Source organism: Bos taurus, chromosome 7 (genome assembly GCF_002263795.3).
Source record: "Bos taurus isolate L1 Dominette 01449 registration number 42190680 breed Hereford chromosome 7, ARS-UCD2.0, whole genome shotgun sequence".
Taxonomy (NCBI): Eukaryota; Metazoa; Chordata; class Mammalia; order Artiodactyla; family Bovidae; genus Bos; species Bos taurus.
Window position 1 is genome coordinate 51,601,672 of NC_037334.1, and position 16,209 is coordinate 51,617,880.

A 16,209-nucleotide genomic window follows, 5' to 3' on the forward strand; every position below is an offset into this window, starting at 1 on the left:
GATCAGTATATTTTCCTCTGCTCCCTTCAGTGAGGTTGTTTCACACATCTGTGATACAATTAGATTCTTTAGTCATGGTCTGCATTCCATTCTGGGATCCCCTGGCCTACTAAATGATTAAAAAAATTTTTTCATATATTAAACGTCACTCTTTGTACTGTAATGTTCTATAGGTTTGTTAAATGAACACCATCATATAGAATACAATATCATAACAGAACTGTACCACTGTAAAAAACCCTCTGCTTCACTTATTCAACTCTTCCCCTACTTCGATCCCTGGCATATTGATCTGTTTACTATCTCCATACTTTTGCCTTTTCCAGAATATCATATAAGTAGAATCATACAGTATGTGGCCTTTTCAAACTGGTTTCTTTCACTTAGCAATTTGCATTTTAAATTCATCTTGGTCTGTGCATAGTTTGACAGCTCATTCCTTTTTATAGTATTCCACTGTATGGCTGTATCACAGTTTGCTTACCCGTGCATTTATTGAAGGACATCATGGTTGCTTCCAGAAACAATGATTATGAAGAAAGCTTCTATAAACATCTCCGTGAAGGATTTTACATGGATATAAGTTTTCAAATGAGTGTAAATACTTAATACTGCACTTGTAGATTGTAAGAAAGAGCATGTTTAGCATTGTAAGAACTTTCCAAACTCTTTTCCAGAATGGCTGTACCATTTTGCATTCTCAATCAGTAATGAATGAGAGTTCCTGTTGTTTTGCATCCTTATCAGCAATTGGTACAGTCAGTTCTTTTTTCCAGTAGTCATATATGGATGTGAGAGTTGGACCATAAAGAAGAATTGTGGTGCTAGAAAAGATTCTTGAGAGTCCCTTGAACTACAAGGAGATCAAACCAGTCGATCCTAAAGGAAATCAACCTTGATATATATTGGAAGGACTGATACTGAAGCTCCAATTCTTTGGACATCTGATGCAAAGAGCCAACTCATTGGAAAAGGCACTGATGCTGGGAAAAATTGAAGGCAAAAGGAGAGGGGGCAGCACGGGATGTGATGGTTAGATAGCATCATTGACTCAATGGACATAAATTTGAACAAACTCTGGGACACAATGAAGGACAGGGGAGCCTGGCGTGCTGCAGTCCATGGGGTTGCAAGGAGCTAGACATAACTTAGCAATTGAACAACAACAATAGGAGGAAATAAAAATTTAAAGAAAGGATCTTGATCCACAGTGCCACATTTCTCTTCAGAAAGTTTGTACTTATTTCTCTGAAGTAACTTGTTCCTAACTCTATTGTTCCCCACATTTCATCAGGCACCAAGTCATGCTGATTTTTATGCTTGTTGACAGTTCCATTCTCTCCATTCTGAAAGCCACTCCCCCGATTCAGGCTTTCATTACCTCACACTGGGACTAAACACAACAGCAAGACTGCTTGTTTCCTAGACTCCAGTACCTCCTTGTTACATATCCCAACCATACAATGCAGCCCAAACAAAACAAAACAAAAAGATGTAATCTCCCTGTGACAATTTTTATCTTGGTAACTTTTTCTTTTCAATAACTATGAAGTAAAATTTAAAGCCCTTAGTCCAGTATTCAACATTTCTTTAACCTAATTTCTCTTTAATCCTCTTTCTGATTTCCCTGCACTGACCAAATTAGTCTTTTAGCCATTCCTTTCCATTTGGAAGGCTTTACTTTTATTTTCCTTAGTTAGTTCCAAGTTCAAAATGATAATAATCAAAGCTTTTGCCTAAACTTAATGTATTTTGATTTCTCTTTTACTTTCTATCTACTCAATACTGCAAAATAGTTTATTCAGTTCAGTTCAGTTGCTCAGTCGTATCCAACTCTTTGTGACCCCAGGGACTGTAGCACACCAGGCTTCCCTGTATATCACCATCTCTCAGTGCTTGCTCAAACTCATGTCCATTGAGTCAGTGATGCCATCCAACCATCTCATCCTGTCGTCCCCTTCTCCTCCTGCCTTCAATCTTTCCCAGCATCAGGGTCTATTCCAAGGGGTCAGTTCTTTACATCAGATGGCCAGAGTATTGGAGTTTCAGCTTTAGCATCAGCCCTTCCAATGAATATTCAGGGTTGATTTCTTTTAAGATTGACTGGTTAGATCTCCTTGCAGTCCAAGGGACTCTCAAGAATCTTCTCCAACACTACAGTTCAAAAGCATCAATTCTTTGGTGCTCAGCTTTCTTTACAGTCCAACTCTCACATCCATACATGACTACTGGAAAAACCACAGCTTTGACTAGATGGGCCTTTGTCGGCAAAGTAATGTCTCTGTTTTTTAATATGCTGTCTAGGTTGGTCATAGCTTTTCTTCCAAGGAGCAAGCATCTTTTAATTTCATGGCTGCAGTCACCATCTGCAGTGATTTTGGAGCTCCCCAAAATAAAGTCTCTCACTGTTTCCATTGTTTCCCCATCTATTTGCCATGAAGTGATGAGATCGGATGCCATTATCTTAGTTTTCTGAATGCTGAGTTTTAAGCCAGCTTTTTCATCCTTCTCTTTCACTTTCATCAGAAGGCTCTTTAGTTCTTCTTTGCTTCCTGCCATAGGGGTGGTGTCATCTGCATATCTGAGGTTATTGATAATTCTCCTGGCAATCTTGATTCCAGCTTGTGCTTTATCCAGGAGTCAAATTTGCTTTTCTGTTGTTTAATACTATTCTCTATTATTCCCACTTGCATTTTACTACCTAATCTTAGTTAATATGTATATTCATCAGTGTAACTGAAAAGAGGTACTTTAAATCATCTGCTTCTTTTATGTTTTCTCTAAAGATTTGGCAAAGTACCATGTATAACAGGAATTAAATAAATGTGAGTTGAATGAATATGTGAAAAATTGCAAAAGTAATTTGAAATATTTTATTTGAATTTTTATTACACAAAAAATGTATCTTCACTGTGGAAAAAAGAAAAGTCTAGAAAATATAAATATTCAAAAAAGAAAAAAATTTAAATCTCCATATAATTCCATTATCCAAAGATAATTACTATTAACAGCTTGGTTTTACATGTAACATATCATACTTTTTCCATACATGTATGATATTTGATTGGAAGTGATGACTATGCTTTGTAATATGGAATGTCTCTTAAGTTATGTACCTTTAAAATGTACCTCAAGGGGCTTCCCGAGTATCTTAGTAGTAAAGAATCTGCCTGCCAATGCAGGAGACACAGTTCCATCCCTGGTCTGGGAAAATCCCACATGCTGTAAGTAAGCCTATAGCCCACAACTATTGAGTCAGTGCCCTATGGCCCAGGAACCAAAACTCTTGGGTCCACATGCCACAATTACCGAAGCCTACAACCTTAAAGCTCATGTTCTGCAACAAGAGAAGCTATCACAATGAGAAGCTGATGCACTGCAACTAGAGAGTAGCCCCTGCCAATCACAACTAGAGAGAAGCCCATGAAACAACAAAGACCCAGTACAGCTAAAAATAAATATTTTTTAAAAAAGTATTTAAGAAAAAAGAGAACAAAAATTAACTATAAAAAATAAAGTGTACCTCAAAAGGTCAACTGGACACACAAAATTTCTTGGTCAAGGTGCATAGCATCACACACAGAAGTATACTAGTCACTTGAAGTAGACTTGGTATTTCTGATTCCCAGTTTAGAGACCCTCCCATCAAATCCTACTTTCACTCAACCCTACTGCATATTTTCCTTGACATGTTGTCCTTTATCCAGCAATTTAAGGATTATGGAATCATGACAGAATCCCAAGAAAGAAAATGGATATTAACTGTTTTCTCCTCTCTCCATCATTGAGAACTTCAGTGATTCTACCACAAGAGGTATTTATATACTTGATAGTTTTACAAGTTTGAAATACACACACACACACACACACACACACACACACACACACAAGTGTATTTAAGTGTATACATACATATACTTTTCCCATTTTGGGGTAGGCTCAGTAAATTTTCTGAATAATTTGGTATAATTTTCTTAGGCGGTGTGGTGGGTAGTCCAGCTGCAGGCATAGCTCATTATTTTTTAAAATATGCTTGATTCATACATCTTGCAGGTATATTCAGTTATGGCGTAAATAAGTGGTAGCTTTCGATTTAGTTGCAATTGTATGGTTTTTCAATTGAACAAAGTTGTGCCCAGAACTTCCTGGAGGATGGACAGTAGGTTAGAAAGTTAGGCATCAGTAGCATTGTTTTCGGAGAAGGCAATGGCACCCCACTCCAGTACTCTTGCCTGGAAAATCCCAGGGACGGGGGAGCCTGGTGGGCTGCCGTCTGTGGGGTCGTACAGAGTCGGACACGACTGAAGCGACTTAGCAGCAGCAGCAGCATTGTTTGGTTAAAAAAAAAGGGGTGTGGGGCTTCCCAAGGCTCAGTGGTAAAGAATCTGCCTGCTAATGCAGGAGACACGGTTCAACCCCTGATTTGGAAAGACTGCACATGCTGAGGAACAACTAAGACCATGAGTCACAACTTCTGAGCCCACTGCTGAAACTACTGAAGTCCAAAGGTCCTAGAGCCTGTGCTCTGCAACAAGAGAAGCCACCACAATGAGAAGCTTGTGCACTAGCCTGTGCAACTAGAAAGTAGCCCCTGTTTGCCGCAGCTACAGAAAAGCCGGAGTAGCACAGCCAAAAATAAATAAAGTTATATTAAAAAAGGAAACAATCTAAATGTTCAACACTATATAGAACTGGATAAACACTAAATTATTGTATCCCTGGTTAACAGAATACTGTGAAGCAGTAAACAAGAATTTCAGAGATCATTATATATACTGGAATATATATATATATATATATATATTCCAGTATATATAATGGAATATCTCTGGAATATATTAGGTGAACAAAACAAGATACAGAAGTGTGGATTGTAAGCTGCCATTTATGTTAAAAAGGGAAAAAATAGACATGTACATAATTGCTTATATAGGTATAAACACTTCTAGAAGGAGACTTAAAAATCTAATAACATGGTTTACTTACAAGAGGGGTTCTGGGTGTTTAGTGGATAAAGTAAAAGGACATCTTTCATTGCATTTTTAAAATTCTTTTTGAAATGTGAACTATGTGAATATATTACTCAGATTTTTTAATGTGAAATTACATGGTCTAATAAACTAACATAGTTGGAGAAACCAGAAGACAGTTTTAAATTAAATGTCTCCAACTGTTATGAAAAAGAGATCAAATACTGAAGCGACTTAGCAGCAGCAGCAGCATGCTAATTGTTGAAGTATTATATCAGTTTACCTGATTGATGAAGTTCTTCTGCCATTGAGTGTACCATGGAATCAATGTGATATAGTGGGAAGAACATGGGTTTTAGGAGCAGGCAGAAATAAATTCAAATCCTAGCCTTTTTCATTTTTTGGCCTTGGTGGGCCATATATCGGAGAAGGCAATGGCACCCCACTCCAGTACTCTTGCCTGGAAAATCCCATGGATGGCGGAGCCTGGTAGGCTGCAGTCCATGGGGTTGCTAAGAGTCGGACACGACTGAGCGATTTCCCTTTCCCTTTTCACTTTCCTGCATTGGAGAAGCAAATGGCAACCCACTCCAGTGTTCTTGCCTGGAGAATCCCAGGGACGGGGGAGCCTGGTGGGCTTCTGTCTATGGGGTCGCACAGAGTTGGACACAACTGAAGAGACTTAGCAGCAGCAGCAGGGCCATATATGGGATCCCAGTTCCCCAACCAGAGATTGAACTCCCACCCCCTGCAGTGGAAGTGCATAGTCCCAACTACTGGACCACCAGGGAAATCCCATTCAAATCTTAGCCTTTTAATATACTGGCTTTATATGTTTGGGTAAGCTATTTAACCTTTTTGGAGTTTCAATTTTCTTATCTGTAAAATGGGTGAAATCTTGATAGGGTTATTATAAAGGTTAAATGACATAACACCCAACAGGAACAAATTGGTTGGTTTACTTAGCCTTCTCTCCTTACATGGGTGAACTGAACTGAGATGAACTGATATGCAGAAATTAAATGTCCTGAGAAACTGCAAGTTGCATGGTAAAGTACTACATGTGTCTAAAGGCCCTGTATCTACAATTCAGTTGTCAATCTCATATTTCTTATGAGGAATAAATTCTTTTATTACCTCATAATTTAAAAAACCCTTGGGGGAATTCCCTGGTGGTCCAGTGGTTAGGACTCTGCACTCTCACTGCTGAGGGCCCAGGTTCATTCCCTGGCTGGGGAACTAAGATCCCACAAGCTGTGTGGTGTAGCAAATAAATAAATAAACAAAAGATGCAGTTTAAAAAAAAAAAAAAAACCCTTGGGCTATACAGTCTTCCCTTTTGCTTCTCTGTCTGAAAGATGATCAAAAGGAAGACAGTGCTTTGCAACACATTACAACTACACCTTAATAAATATTCCCACTGGTTTTCTGTGGGAAATATTTTATTCTAATGTTAATTTCCAACAAATATACTTTTAAGAGGGATATTGTACTCTACTACTTATTCAGAATTTGAAATATCAGTGTATCTTTTTTTTCCCAGTAGTAAATACCATCTTAATATATATCAAAACCAAGGTTACCCATTAAATCACATTAATACTTACTGATATTTTACCCTGAATAAGACTTTTTTTTTTTGCTGCACAGCACAGGCTGTGGGATCTTAGTCCTCCTAAGGATCAAACCTGTACCCCCTACATTGGAAAGCAAAGTCTTAACCACTGGACCATAAGGGAAGTCCTGAGAATGACTTTATATATTTATCAAATGTGTTACTTGATATGATGATTTTTCAATTAGTTTTCACATTTGTAAAACCACAAGAATTTTGCATATATGGAAATATTAAATTATATTTAATGTAGACTCTTTATAGCAGTCACCAAAATCTAGGAGACTGAGAGGTCCTAACTCGAATACTGACTGTCAAACTACTGACAAGTGTCTCTGGTACAGTTCTTGGTGAAACAAAGGTCATTGCTCAATCATATTTTCTCAGTTATACTCAGGATAAGTTGTTAGGAACTAAGTAGAGAGTGTATTTTTCTTTTTTAAATATACTGGGGGAAATGTATATATCCAGATTTTCTTTCTGTCAGTCCTTGAGATTCATTACATTTGTTTAAATGAATTTAAAGAGTTTGTTCAGGGAGCTTTATCAGAAATTATATTTGTATTAGTGGTAAGAATGACAAACAGTTCCTTTGTAGTGTTGCACCAGTCAATACCTGTTTTTGCCTAAGGATGTAGCCATACCAATTCTGGATAATCCAGCTTTGATGTGGGTTGGGCAGTGCTGGGTTTCTTTTGTTGGTGCTATTAATTTGAGTTGTGACCTAGTCACACATGCCTACTGAAGATATAATGTAATTAAGCTCCATAAATTCTAACTAAAGCCAGTGTACATGGCATTTTACATCAAAACAGTTTTCAAGAAAAGGTACTTTTCCCCCACTTTCTATGATGTACTATCTAGAAGGAATATTTACCTAAAATGTTCTGTTCATGGAAAATAGTCTCTTTTAGGCATGTGAAATGCCAAAGCAAGCATTTACCAAATGTTCACCATCTTCAAAAAGCTCTTTAAATAAATGTTTGGCAGAATTTATTTTAAAAGTCATTTTCAAAATAATTTTTTGGTAGAATTTTTAGATTCCAGTTCAAGGGAGGTGAAATTTTAAAAATTACACAATCAAGATATACAAAGCCCTTTGTTAAAGCTGCAAGAGAGTAGCCAATACCAAAGTTTTTGTTTTTAGCCAGTCTCTCATGGTTAAACTCATATGGACATTCTCTGGGTCAAAGAATATTCGCCATTCAAACTTTTAAAGCCCTCACTGACAAAGGCGATAGAGAAAGATAATAGAGGTAAAGAGAACGCTCCTTAAAGCTAAGGGTAGAAGACCCCCTTAGCTAGCCTTGTTTCGCATCAGAGACCTGACAAAAATTAGTTTGGCTGCCAGGGATAGGTGGAGGACTCCGGAAGAGTGACTAAAAAAATGAGTCTTTGCTATAAGTTTGGCACTTTGCTAAGAACCTGAAGTTGTTACCAATTTATTCAAAACAACAAGTCAATCAGGGAGGTACTAATATTATCCGCATTTTGCATACGGACGAACTGAAAGTCACAGAGATTAAACAACTAACGCCGGGAGGTCACAACAGCAAGTAAGTGGCGGCACTAAAACTCGAAACTGCGCCAGAGCACGCACCCTGAACCATTGCGTTCTGCCCCGCGGTGTGATTCCGCACGCTGTCGCGGCCTTCCCACCCTCCTTCGTGGGACAGTTCCCAGTACTGAGGCATGGCGCTGTCCAGCCCTGAGGCCCGCCGCCTTCAACAGGCAAGAGAACGTAGCCCCGCGGGGCGACCCCGCCCGCAGGTTGTAGAACAGCCGCGCCCAGCCACGTCCAGGCAGGCAGGCTGGCCGAATCGCCTCCCGGCGGTCATCCTCAGCAGCCTCTTTGGTTCCCTCAGCTCGGCGGTCTAGGCTCCGCTCGGAAAGGCTGGTGGCACGCAGCCGGAACGTCCCCGCTCACTTGCCTGTCCTAATCCCCCACTCCCACCCAGAGACTGAAGCTGAGTTTACACAGCCTCACCTGTCCCAGAGGAGGCGACCTCTCTAGTGACTGACGCACCGCTTCTCCAACCAGGGATTGGCAGGAAGGTGGGGCCTAGCTGAGACTGATAGCTTCTTCCCTCCAATCCCCGTGCAGGAACTCTCCGCGCCTGGCGGAGAGCGACAGGTGGGAGCTGCGTTACCTCCTTGCCTCTTGCACACTTGACGTAAGAGCCTTACTAAGCCCTGGGTGAATTCACTACAAATCTCACCAATTCTTGCAGGTCGTCACTGCAGCCGTCATTTTAATCAAGAGTGGAAATTCCCCAACCCTTTCCCGTCACCTCAGATGGGGGCGGGATGAATGGTATCCTTACTGACCAATTGTACCACGCGACGTCCTGTGACAAAGTGACCGACACTTTATGTCGCCAATGAAGTTTCCCATTGTCTGGGGTCACTGTGACTGACCACAAGGCCAACTAATCCACTTTAAGGTCGTGAGGCGATAGTCAGAGAGACTGGCCAATAGACATAGAAAAAGACCGGAAGTCGGCGCGTGGGGAATAGGAGGCGGGTGTTCGCAACCGCCTAGGCCTGCGCTGGTCAACGCAGCTTGAGGGCCTCGAGCCAGCGAACAGCGCGTGACGAAGAGCCTGAGCGACGGGTCACTTTGACCAATGATCTGCAGCCGCTGGGGAGCTGCAGCCAGTGGCGAGTGTGCGGGGCGGGAGGCAGCAGGTTAGGCAGTGAGAAGTTAGTGGCGCTGCTGGGACGGGGGGAAGGAGACGCTTCTTCCTCCTGCTGCTTCTCTCGTTCCCGGGATCGGCGGCGGCGGTGGCCGCGGCCGCGAGTGACTCGGCAGCGTCTCCGGCTCCGCGTGCGAACCATGCTGACCGACGGCGGAGGCGGCGGCACCTCCTTTGAGGAGGACTTGGACTCGGTGGCTCCGCGATCCGCCCCAGCCGGGGCCTCGGAGCCGCCTCCGCCGGGAGGGGTCGGGCTGGGAATCCGCACTGTGAGACTCTTCGGGGAGGCCGGGCCGGCTCCGGGAGTCGGTGGAGGCAGCAGCGGTGCAGGCGGAGGGGACGCGGCGCTGGATTTCAAGTTGGCGGCTGCTGTCCTGAGGACCGGGGGTGGAGGTGGTGCCTCTGGTAGCGACGAGGACGAGGTGTCCGAGGTACGGCTCTAGGACCCCTGCTTTCTACACAGCTTGAGACACGAATTCTCTCTGGGCCGGCGCAGGGCTCGGGCCACCCTCCCGCTGCCCAGATGGAGTCGTTCACTGTCAGCGATCGGCTCCCGGGCTGCAGTGGCGGCGGTGCGGGCCTAGTGCGCCCTCGGCTTACTCTTCGGCTCGAGTCGGACCGGTTCCCGTCACCATCCATACACCCACAATAGGGAGTCCTTTGGTCTCTGAGCTTCGCGCGGGAAGCGGGACTCCTCGGGCACCTCCCGCCCACCCCGCTTTGGAGACGAGGGTGGGGGCGGGGTCTTGCCAGAGTCCCTGCCCTTGGTACTGAGAGAGCGGGACAGAGAGAGGGTGAGGGTGAGAGACAGACAGAGAGGGCTGGCTTGCGTAAAGAACGTTGCCACTGTACTGTGTCTCTTCTCTGAGTTGAAGGATTGGGCATTATTTGCCTTATGCCTTACTTGTGTGCTAAAGGAGGGTTCTTAATTCCAGTTTGGTCTGAGACAGGTGAGTACTAAGGAGCTCTCTGCTTTTGCGCTGAAAAGTCACGTGGGTCCTTGCACCTGGGACTGTGTGAAGTTAGACAGGAAGAGAAGGTTCCAGTTCTCGTTTGGGCTTCGCAACAGCTGGATAGCTGAACTCTGGAGATTTTTAGGCTTGGAGAAGATGAGATCCTCTTTGGAAACCTTTTGCAGTGAGGGAAATTTGTTATCAGGACCTTCATTCCTTTCAGCTCTTAGGCGCATACTGGACATTTTTAGGTCTAGGCAACCTGGAATGGGAGGCATCAACTTTCGGGCTCTAGGGCTAAAGGAGATATTTTACGTTTGTACTTTCTCCCCCTGACTATGGCTTTGTTATAGTTCTGTCCTGTGGTGACTGTTGTTCTAAGAGCTCAGAGTATTCTATTTTGATTCTAAGGTGCCTGGTTCATCCCCTATGACCAATTATTTTAACCTCTGATCTTGGTCTTAAAGTACAGGGGCTTCTGTGTATGTACAGCTGTTCTGGCTGTTGTATTGAGAGGAATAAGGAGAAACTGTATTTATGGGTTGTAGAATACAATTAGTGCAGTCTTACCATTCTTGATCTGAACAGGAATTCTTTTAGTGTTTTCTAACCCCAGTATTTTGCTTGGAATAAACTTTGTGGGTTGTAAAGGAGACAGTTCCTTGAATGTCTCTGTCTTTTATTTTCACCAAAAGAGAAATAACTTCTAAGCCAAGGTGGTACAGGATTTTGAGTAGGCAGTTATGGAGAGTGTCTCTGGGGCACTTCCACTCCTGAGCTTGTGGAAGGCTTTCATTTAGACTTTGAATGAAAATTGATGAGAGATGAACCTAGAATATAGTTACTTTTTACCTAGGAAGTAAAGATTAGAGTCTGTTTTTCTTTGAAACTTGTTAGACTGAAAAAGTTTGCTTTGGTCTGAATGTGATAGAAGGATGATGTTCTTGATTTTCTGAACCATTTTTGCACAGTTGTCATTGATGAAGTGAGAGATCACACATTTGTTTTTACTTCAGTAGTAGTCTTAAATTTCGTCAGAGGTAGAGTGCTAGTGAGCCGCCATAGTTATGAATCTCTAACTCTATGGGCTTCTGTGTTATATCTGGAGAAATGAGCTTTTGAAGTAACCAATTTTGCAAGGTTTGTTCATACACACAGCTTATTTCATTTGGAGTCTTCACACTAGGCTGTTAAAAGCTGTGAGCAGAATTCACACCTTTTGTGTGATTTTCTTTGGTGTTATCATAGAAATTATTCACGATTCCTTCAGCCAGTTAGGCTAATGGCTTCTTCTCCTAAATTTTCTATGCTTAAAAGATTTAGATATTAAGTGTATATAGGTAGACATCACTTTTGGATAGAGATTTCTAGAGTACCCACAAACTTGAGCCTAGTCTAAGATAATGCTCAATATGCATATAGATTCTTTCTTAACCTGAGGAGAAAGGAAATTTTGTTTTTATGTCCTATTCATCCATATCATATAAAAAAGAAATTCCTGGAATATCTAGTGTATGTTGAATGTGTGGTAGGGTATAGTCTGTGCCTTTGTGAGTGAAATGACCTTTTTTTCTCAAGCAGATTTCTTGGATTTTCTCATTTCTCTCTGACAAGATCATAGTCTTCTCCCTTATTATTACCTTTGAGTTTCATTTAGTGTAAAAAGATCATAAGTAATATTCTTCAAAAAATACTTACCCAACTGGCATTTGATGAATAATAGTAGAATTTTAATTTTCGTTATACCTCTAGATGTTTTAGAACCAAATATTTAGAATGTAGACATTCAGAAGAGTATGTGAGTGAAGTTTGTCTTGTTCCCCAAGTGGGGCAGGAGTAGGTGAGAAATGAATAAGAAATATGGAGGCTTAGAGCATTTGCTCTAGAATTAGCTGAAGGATTTTGAGTAGGGAGTAGATATTTGGTATACAAAGATATAAATACTTTAAGGATTTCTTTTCTATTCATTGTTAGAGCCTACATCTGAGGGAAAAAAAAAAAAAAACAAGGTACTTTCTCTTGCTGGCTGAGTCAAAAGACCTTTTAGTTTGAAGAAGAAGCTTGGATCTTTTTGTAAATTTCTTATATTAGAATTGATTCTTGTTGCTTTAAACATTGGGGTGGATACCTGTTTTGTATTTCTTCAGACATGTTGAGCATGTTCATTAGCTGTCAAGGGCCTTGAACAGAGGAGTCAGAACTTGCCCTGGATTCCTTTGAAATGTACCCATTTTTCAGAATAGAAATCAGGTTGAAAATTATTTAAAAAATAATTTTTAAATGTTAATTTTAGATTTGTAATTTTTTTTTTTAAAGTAAGGTAAAAGGAAAATAAAGTTCTAAAGAGAGGGTTTTGGTGAAGTTTATGACCTTTAATTTTTCTGTGTTAAGAATGTATGCATATACTGTATGTATACGTGTGTGACATCTTCCTTTTAAAATTAAAAAAATAATAAAGTAATATAATCTTATGGTTAAAAGTTCAACAGTGTAGATAGTAGATATAATATGAAAAGTAAAAAGTTCTCCTCACCCCTACTGACCTTTCAGATCCCACTTAGAGGTAATGAGTATTACAGTCTTCCTTTGAGTAAAATTTCTAGGCCTATATAAGCCAATGCATATATGTTTACCTGTTCCTATACACACTTAAAAGATTATAAATTAGAAATCATTGCAATTAGAAAGCATTGTTGAGGCTTTTTAATCTGAGGCAGATGCTATATTTACAATTAGGTAAAAGCAAAAGGAAATTGGGTTTAACATTTTATAGCAAATTATAGTAAAAGCTTTGTAGGGATTTTTTTTTTCCCTGAAAATTATGTTAAGAGTCAAACGCACAAGCCATACAGAGGTTCCTTCTGATTTTCTCTAATAGGAGATGGATCATTTCCTTTAGGGTTATTTACAGTCTACTGTATGGAGCAAAGTTTCTCAACTGAAACGTATCGAAATTTGGAGCTATATTAATTCTTTGTTGTGAGGGGCGCTCCTGACTTTTTAGCAGCATCCCTGTCCTTTTCCTACTGGATGCTGGTAGAACACACCTAATTAATTGTGACAGCTAAAAATGTCCTTTGTTGTTGTTTAGTCACTAAGTTGTGTTCATGTCTTTTTGCAACTCCATGGACTGTAGCCTGCCAGACTTCTCTGTCCATCGGATTTTCCAAGCAAGAACACTTGAGTGGGTTGCCATTTCCTTCTCCAAGGGATCTTCCCCATCCAGGGATCGAATCCTGCTTGGCAGGTGGATTCTTTCTTTACTACTGAGCCACCAGGGAAGCCCCAAAATGACCTTAGACAAAGCCAAATGTCTTTGGGGACAAAATCACCCCTGAGAACCACTGGTCTAGAGGCCCACTCTTATCTGGGATGGCAATTTTGTCATCAGTACTCTATATTCAAAGTTCAGGTAAACAAGGTGAGTCACTGCTTTTAATAACATCTCAGGGCTTATGTTCATAACTGAACAAGAGAGAAATTGAAAGAGGGTGGGTACTGACAGGTTTAATGTTATAAATTTTCCATGATAAATTTATAATTTTAGGAAACTTTAAAATGCTATGTTGTTTTTGAAAAATTCATTTATTGCCCATGAAAATGAATTTCTAAAAAACTTTTATGGGGACTTTGTTAAAGGTAGAAAGGCCTTATTCCATAAATTATCAGCAGTAGTGATAAAACAGGGTTTTCCAGGTGACACAGTGGTAAAGAACACACCTACAAATGCAGGACATGCAAGAGATTCAGGTTCAATCCCTGGGTTGGGAAGATCCCCTGGAACAGGAAATGGCAACCCACTCCTGTATTCTTGCTTGGAAAATCAAATGGACAGAGGAGCCTGGTGGGCTACAGTCCACGGGGTCGCAAAAAGTCGGACACGATTGAGCTCACACACACACACACACACACACAGTGATAAAATAGGAAATATACCTTTGTATTCTAGTGAGCAGATTTTGGAGAGATGAGAATGTCAGTTGAAGGAAAAATGACGTATTATGACAATAACAAATTTTTTATATTACATGAGTACCAACCTTGCACAAGTTTCATTCTATAAAGCCTTTGGACTTTACATAAAATCATTCATTGATGAGTATAGTTGTATGAATGGCAGGTCAAAACAGAGTTGACTAGGTATGGGTAGAGGAAAACCTTGTTGTGAAACTTGAAGTATGTAGAGATTTTCTTTTGGTTATTATTTAGTACATTTTGATAGGTGATTTATATTTGCATAGTTCATAAGACTAATGCAAACACAGTAAAAAGGTCTTGACCTGCCCTTTATACTTTTAATGTCTTGATGTCCTATCAGAATATCATTATGGAAATACAAATGTATAGTTTTATTTTCCCCATTATTATACAAAAGATAACATACTATTCATGTGAGATTTTTAAATGGTGAATTTGATAAGAATTTAGACTTTTTATCTAATCAAAGTGATAAAACATGTTAAGAATGAAGCTTTGGAGATGAGTTTAGGCACATTCTTTTCTGAGCCTATCTGGTGGTAGAATGATGACCTCTGAAAATCAACTCTGGTCTTCTGATTCAATGAGATAAGATAAATAAAATTTTAGTATTAGTCTTGAGTTGGAAATTTACCTTCCTACAGAACCAAAGTTTTAATAAATTCTTTATCTTTTTTTCAGTGCATTATAAATGAACTCTTCCAATATATCTTCTTGGACATTATTATTTACAATTTTCCTCTCCTGTTGCTTGTCTATATAGTCACAGAATCTTGGTGATAGTCCTGTCTCATCTCATTTTTAGGTAACTGCTACCGTTTACTGAATGCTTATTATAGTCCAATACCATATATATAAGGGCTTCCCAGGTGGCTCAGACGGTAAAGAATCTGCCCGTAATGCGGGAGACCCCAGGTTCGATTCCTGAGTCAGGAAGATACCCTGGAGAAGGGAATGCAACTCACTCCAGTATTCTTTCCTGGGGAATTCAATGGACAGAGGAACCTGGTGGGCTACAGTCCATGGGGTCCCAAAGAATCAGACACGACTTGAGCGACTAACACACACACCATGGTATATACTTCGGTTATTTTATTTAATCACTCAACATCCGTTTGAGGTGGGTATTATCTACACTTTGATAGATGAATAAATGTAGGTTCAGAGAAATGATCAATCCAGAAAGCAATAAAATATGGTTAGTGTTATTTATACAGCTAGAAATCAATAAAGCTAGGATTTGAATCCAGAACTCATGCTATTTCACATTAAGAAGTAGGCAGAGTTTTTGGTTACCAATGCTCTGCCTCCAATAATTACTTGCTTAATCTATATTGAAGTTTTATAAGTCCATAATGAAGTCAGAAAAGTAAGGACAATGTAGTGAAATTCTCATAAGCAATCTTTTCCCACTTTTTTTCTATTTTGAGTTAATGCCCTTTGTACTGTTATGAAAATTAATTTTTAAAATATCTGTGTTTGACAAAATATCAAATTGGAAAGTTCATGTTAGGACTCTGGGTAAAGCCTCAAAAGTCTGGGAACCATTGATCTGAATAACTTGCTCAGGATCACACAGCTAATTTATAGTAGAAAATAGGTCACGTGACTCCTATTGTACTTAACTGCTGTATTGTCCTGCTGACTATTTCTTTTCTGACGCATGAATTTATTAATAATTAATTGCTTAAGAAATGCCTATGAGCTTCCCTGGTGGCTCAGATGATAAACAATCTGCCTGCAATGCCTGAAACCCAGGTTTTGCCCCTTTTGGGAAGATCCCTTGGAGAAGTAAATGGCAGCCCAGTCTAGTATTCTGCTTGGAGAATTCCATGGACAGAGGAGCCTGGTGGGCTACAGTCCATGAGGTCACAAAGAGTCTGACACCACTGAACAACTAACACTTACTTAAGAAACATATGTCTCAAACTAGCATATAATCTGTAGTTGACCTTGTTGAAAAGCTTTTATATTATATGATGAAATTGATGACTGCC

General features: G+C 40.3%; 1 protein-coding gene, 1 long non-coding RNA gene and 1 other non-coding gene across 8 annotated transcripts in view; 2 read left to right on the forward strand and 1 right to left on the reverse strand.

The window, feature by feature from the left end:
• The window catches only part of LOC107132639 (uncharacterized), a 42,796-nt gene extending 33,618 nt beyond the window's left edge, over positions 1 to 9,178 (reverse strand). Inside the window, exon 1 of the long non-coding RNA XR_009495280.1 lies at positions 8,573 to 9,178. This is a non-coding gene — a long non-coding RNA (uncharacterized lncRNA). The remainder of the gene's footprint in view (positions 1 to 8,572) is intronic.
• TRNAE-CUC (transfer RNA glutamic acid (anticodon CUC)) lies at positions 6,137 to 6,209 on the forward strand. Its single transcript has one exon. It is a non-coding gene; the product is annotated as a tRNA-Glu (tRNA).
• Positions 9,179 to 9,259: 81 nt separating the features above from the next.
• Positions 9,260 to 16,209, forward strand: part of ANKHD1 (ankyrin repeat and KH domain containing 1) — a 105,269-nt gene continuing 98,319 nt past the window's right edge. For all 6 annotated transcript variants that reach the window (XM_059888754.1, XM_024995216.2, XM_024995217.2 and 3 more), the window contains exon 1: positions 9,260 to 9,712. In XM_059888754.1, coding sequence (XP_059744737.1) covers positions 9,422 to 9,712 — 291 coding nt within the window. In that variant the 5' untranslated portion in view covers positions 9,260 to 9,421. The remainder of the gene's footprint in view (positions 9,713 to 16,209) is intronic.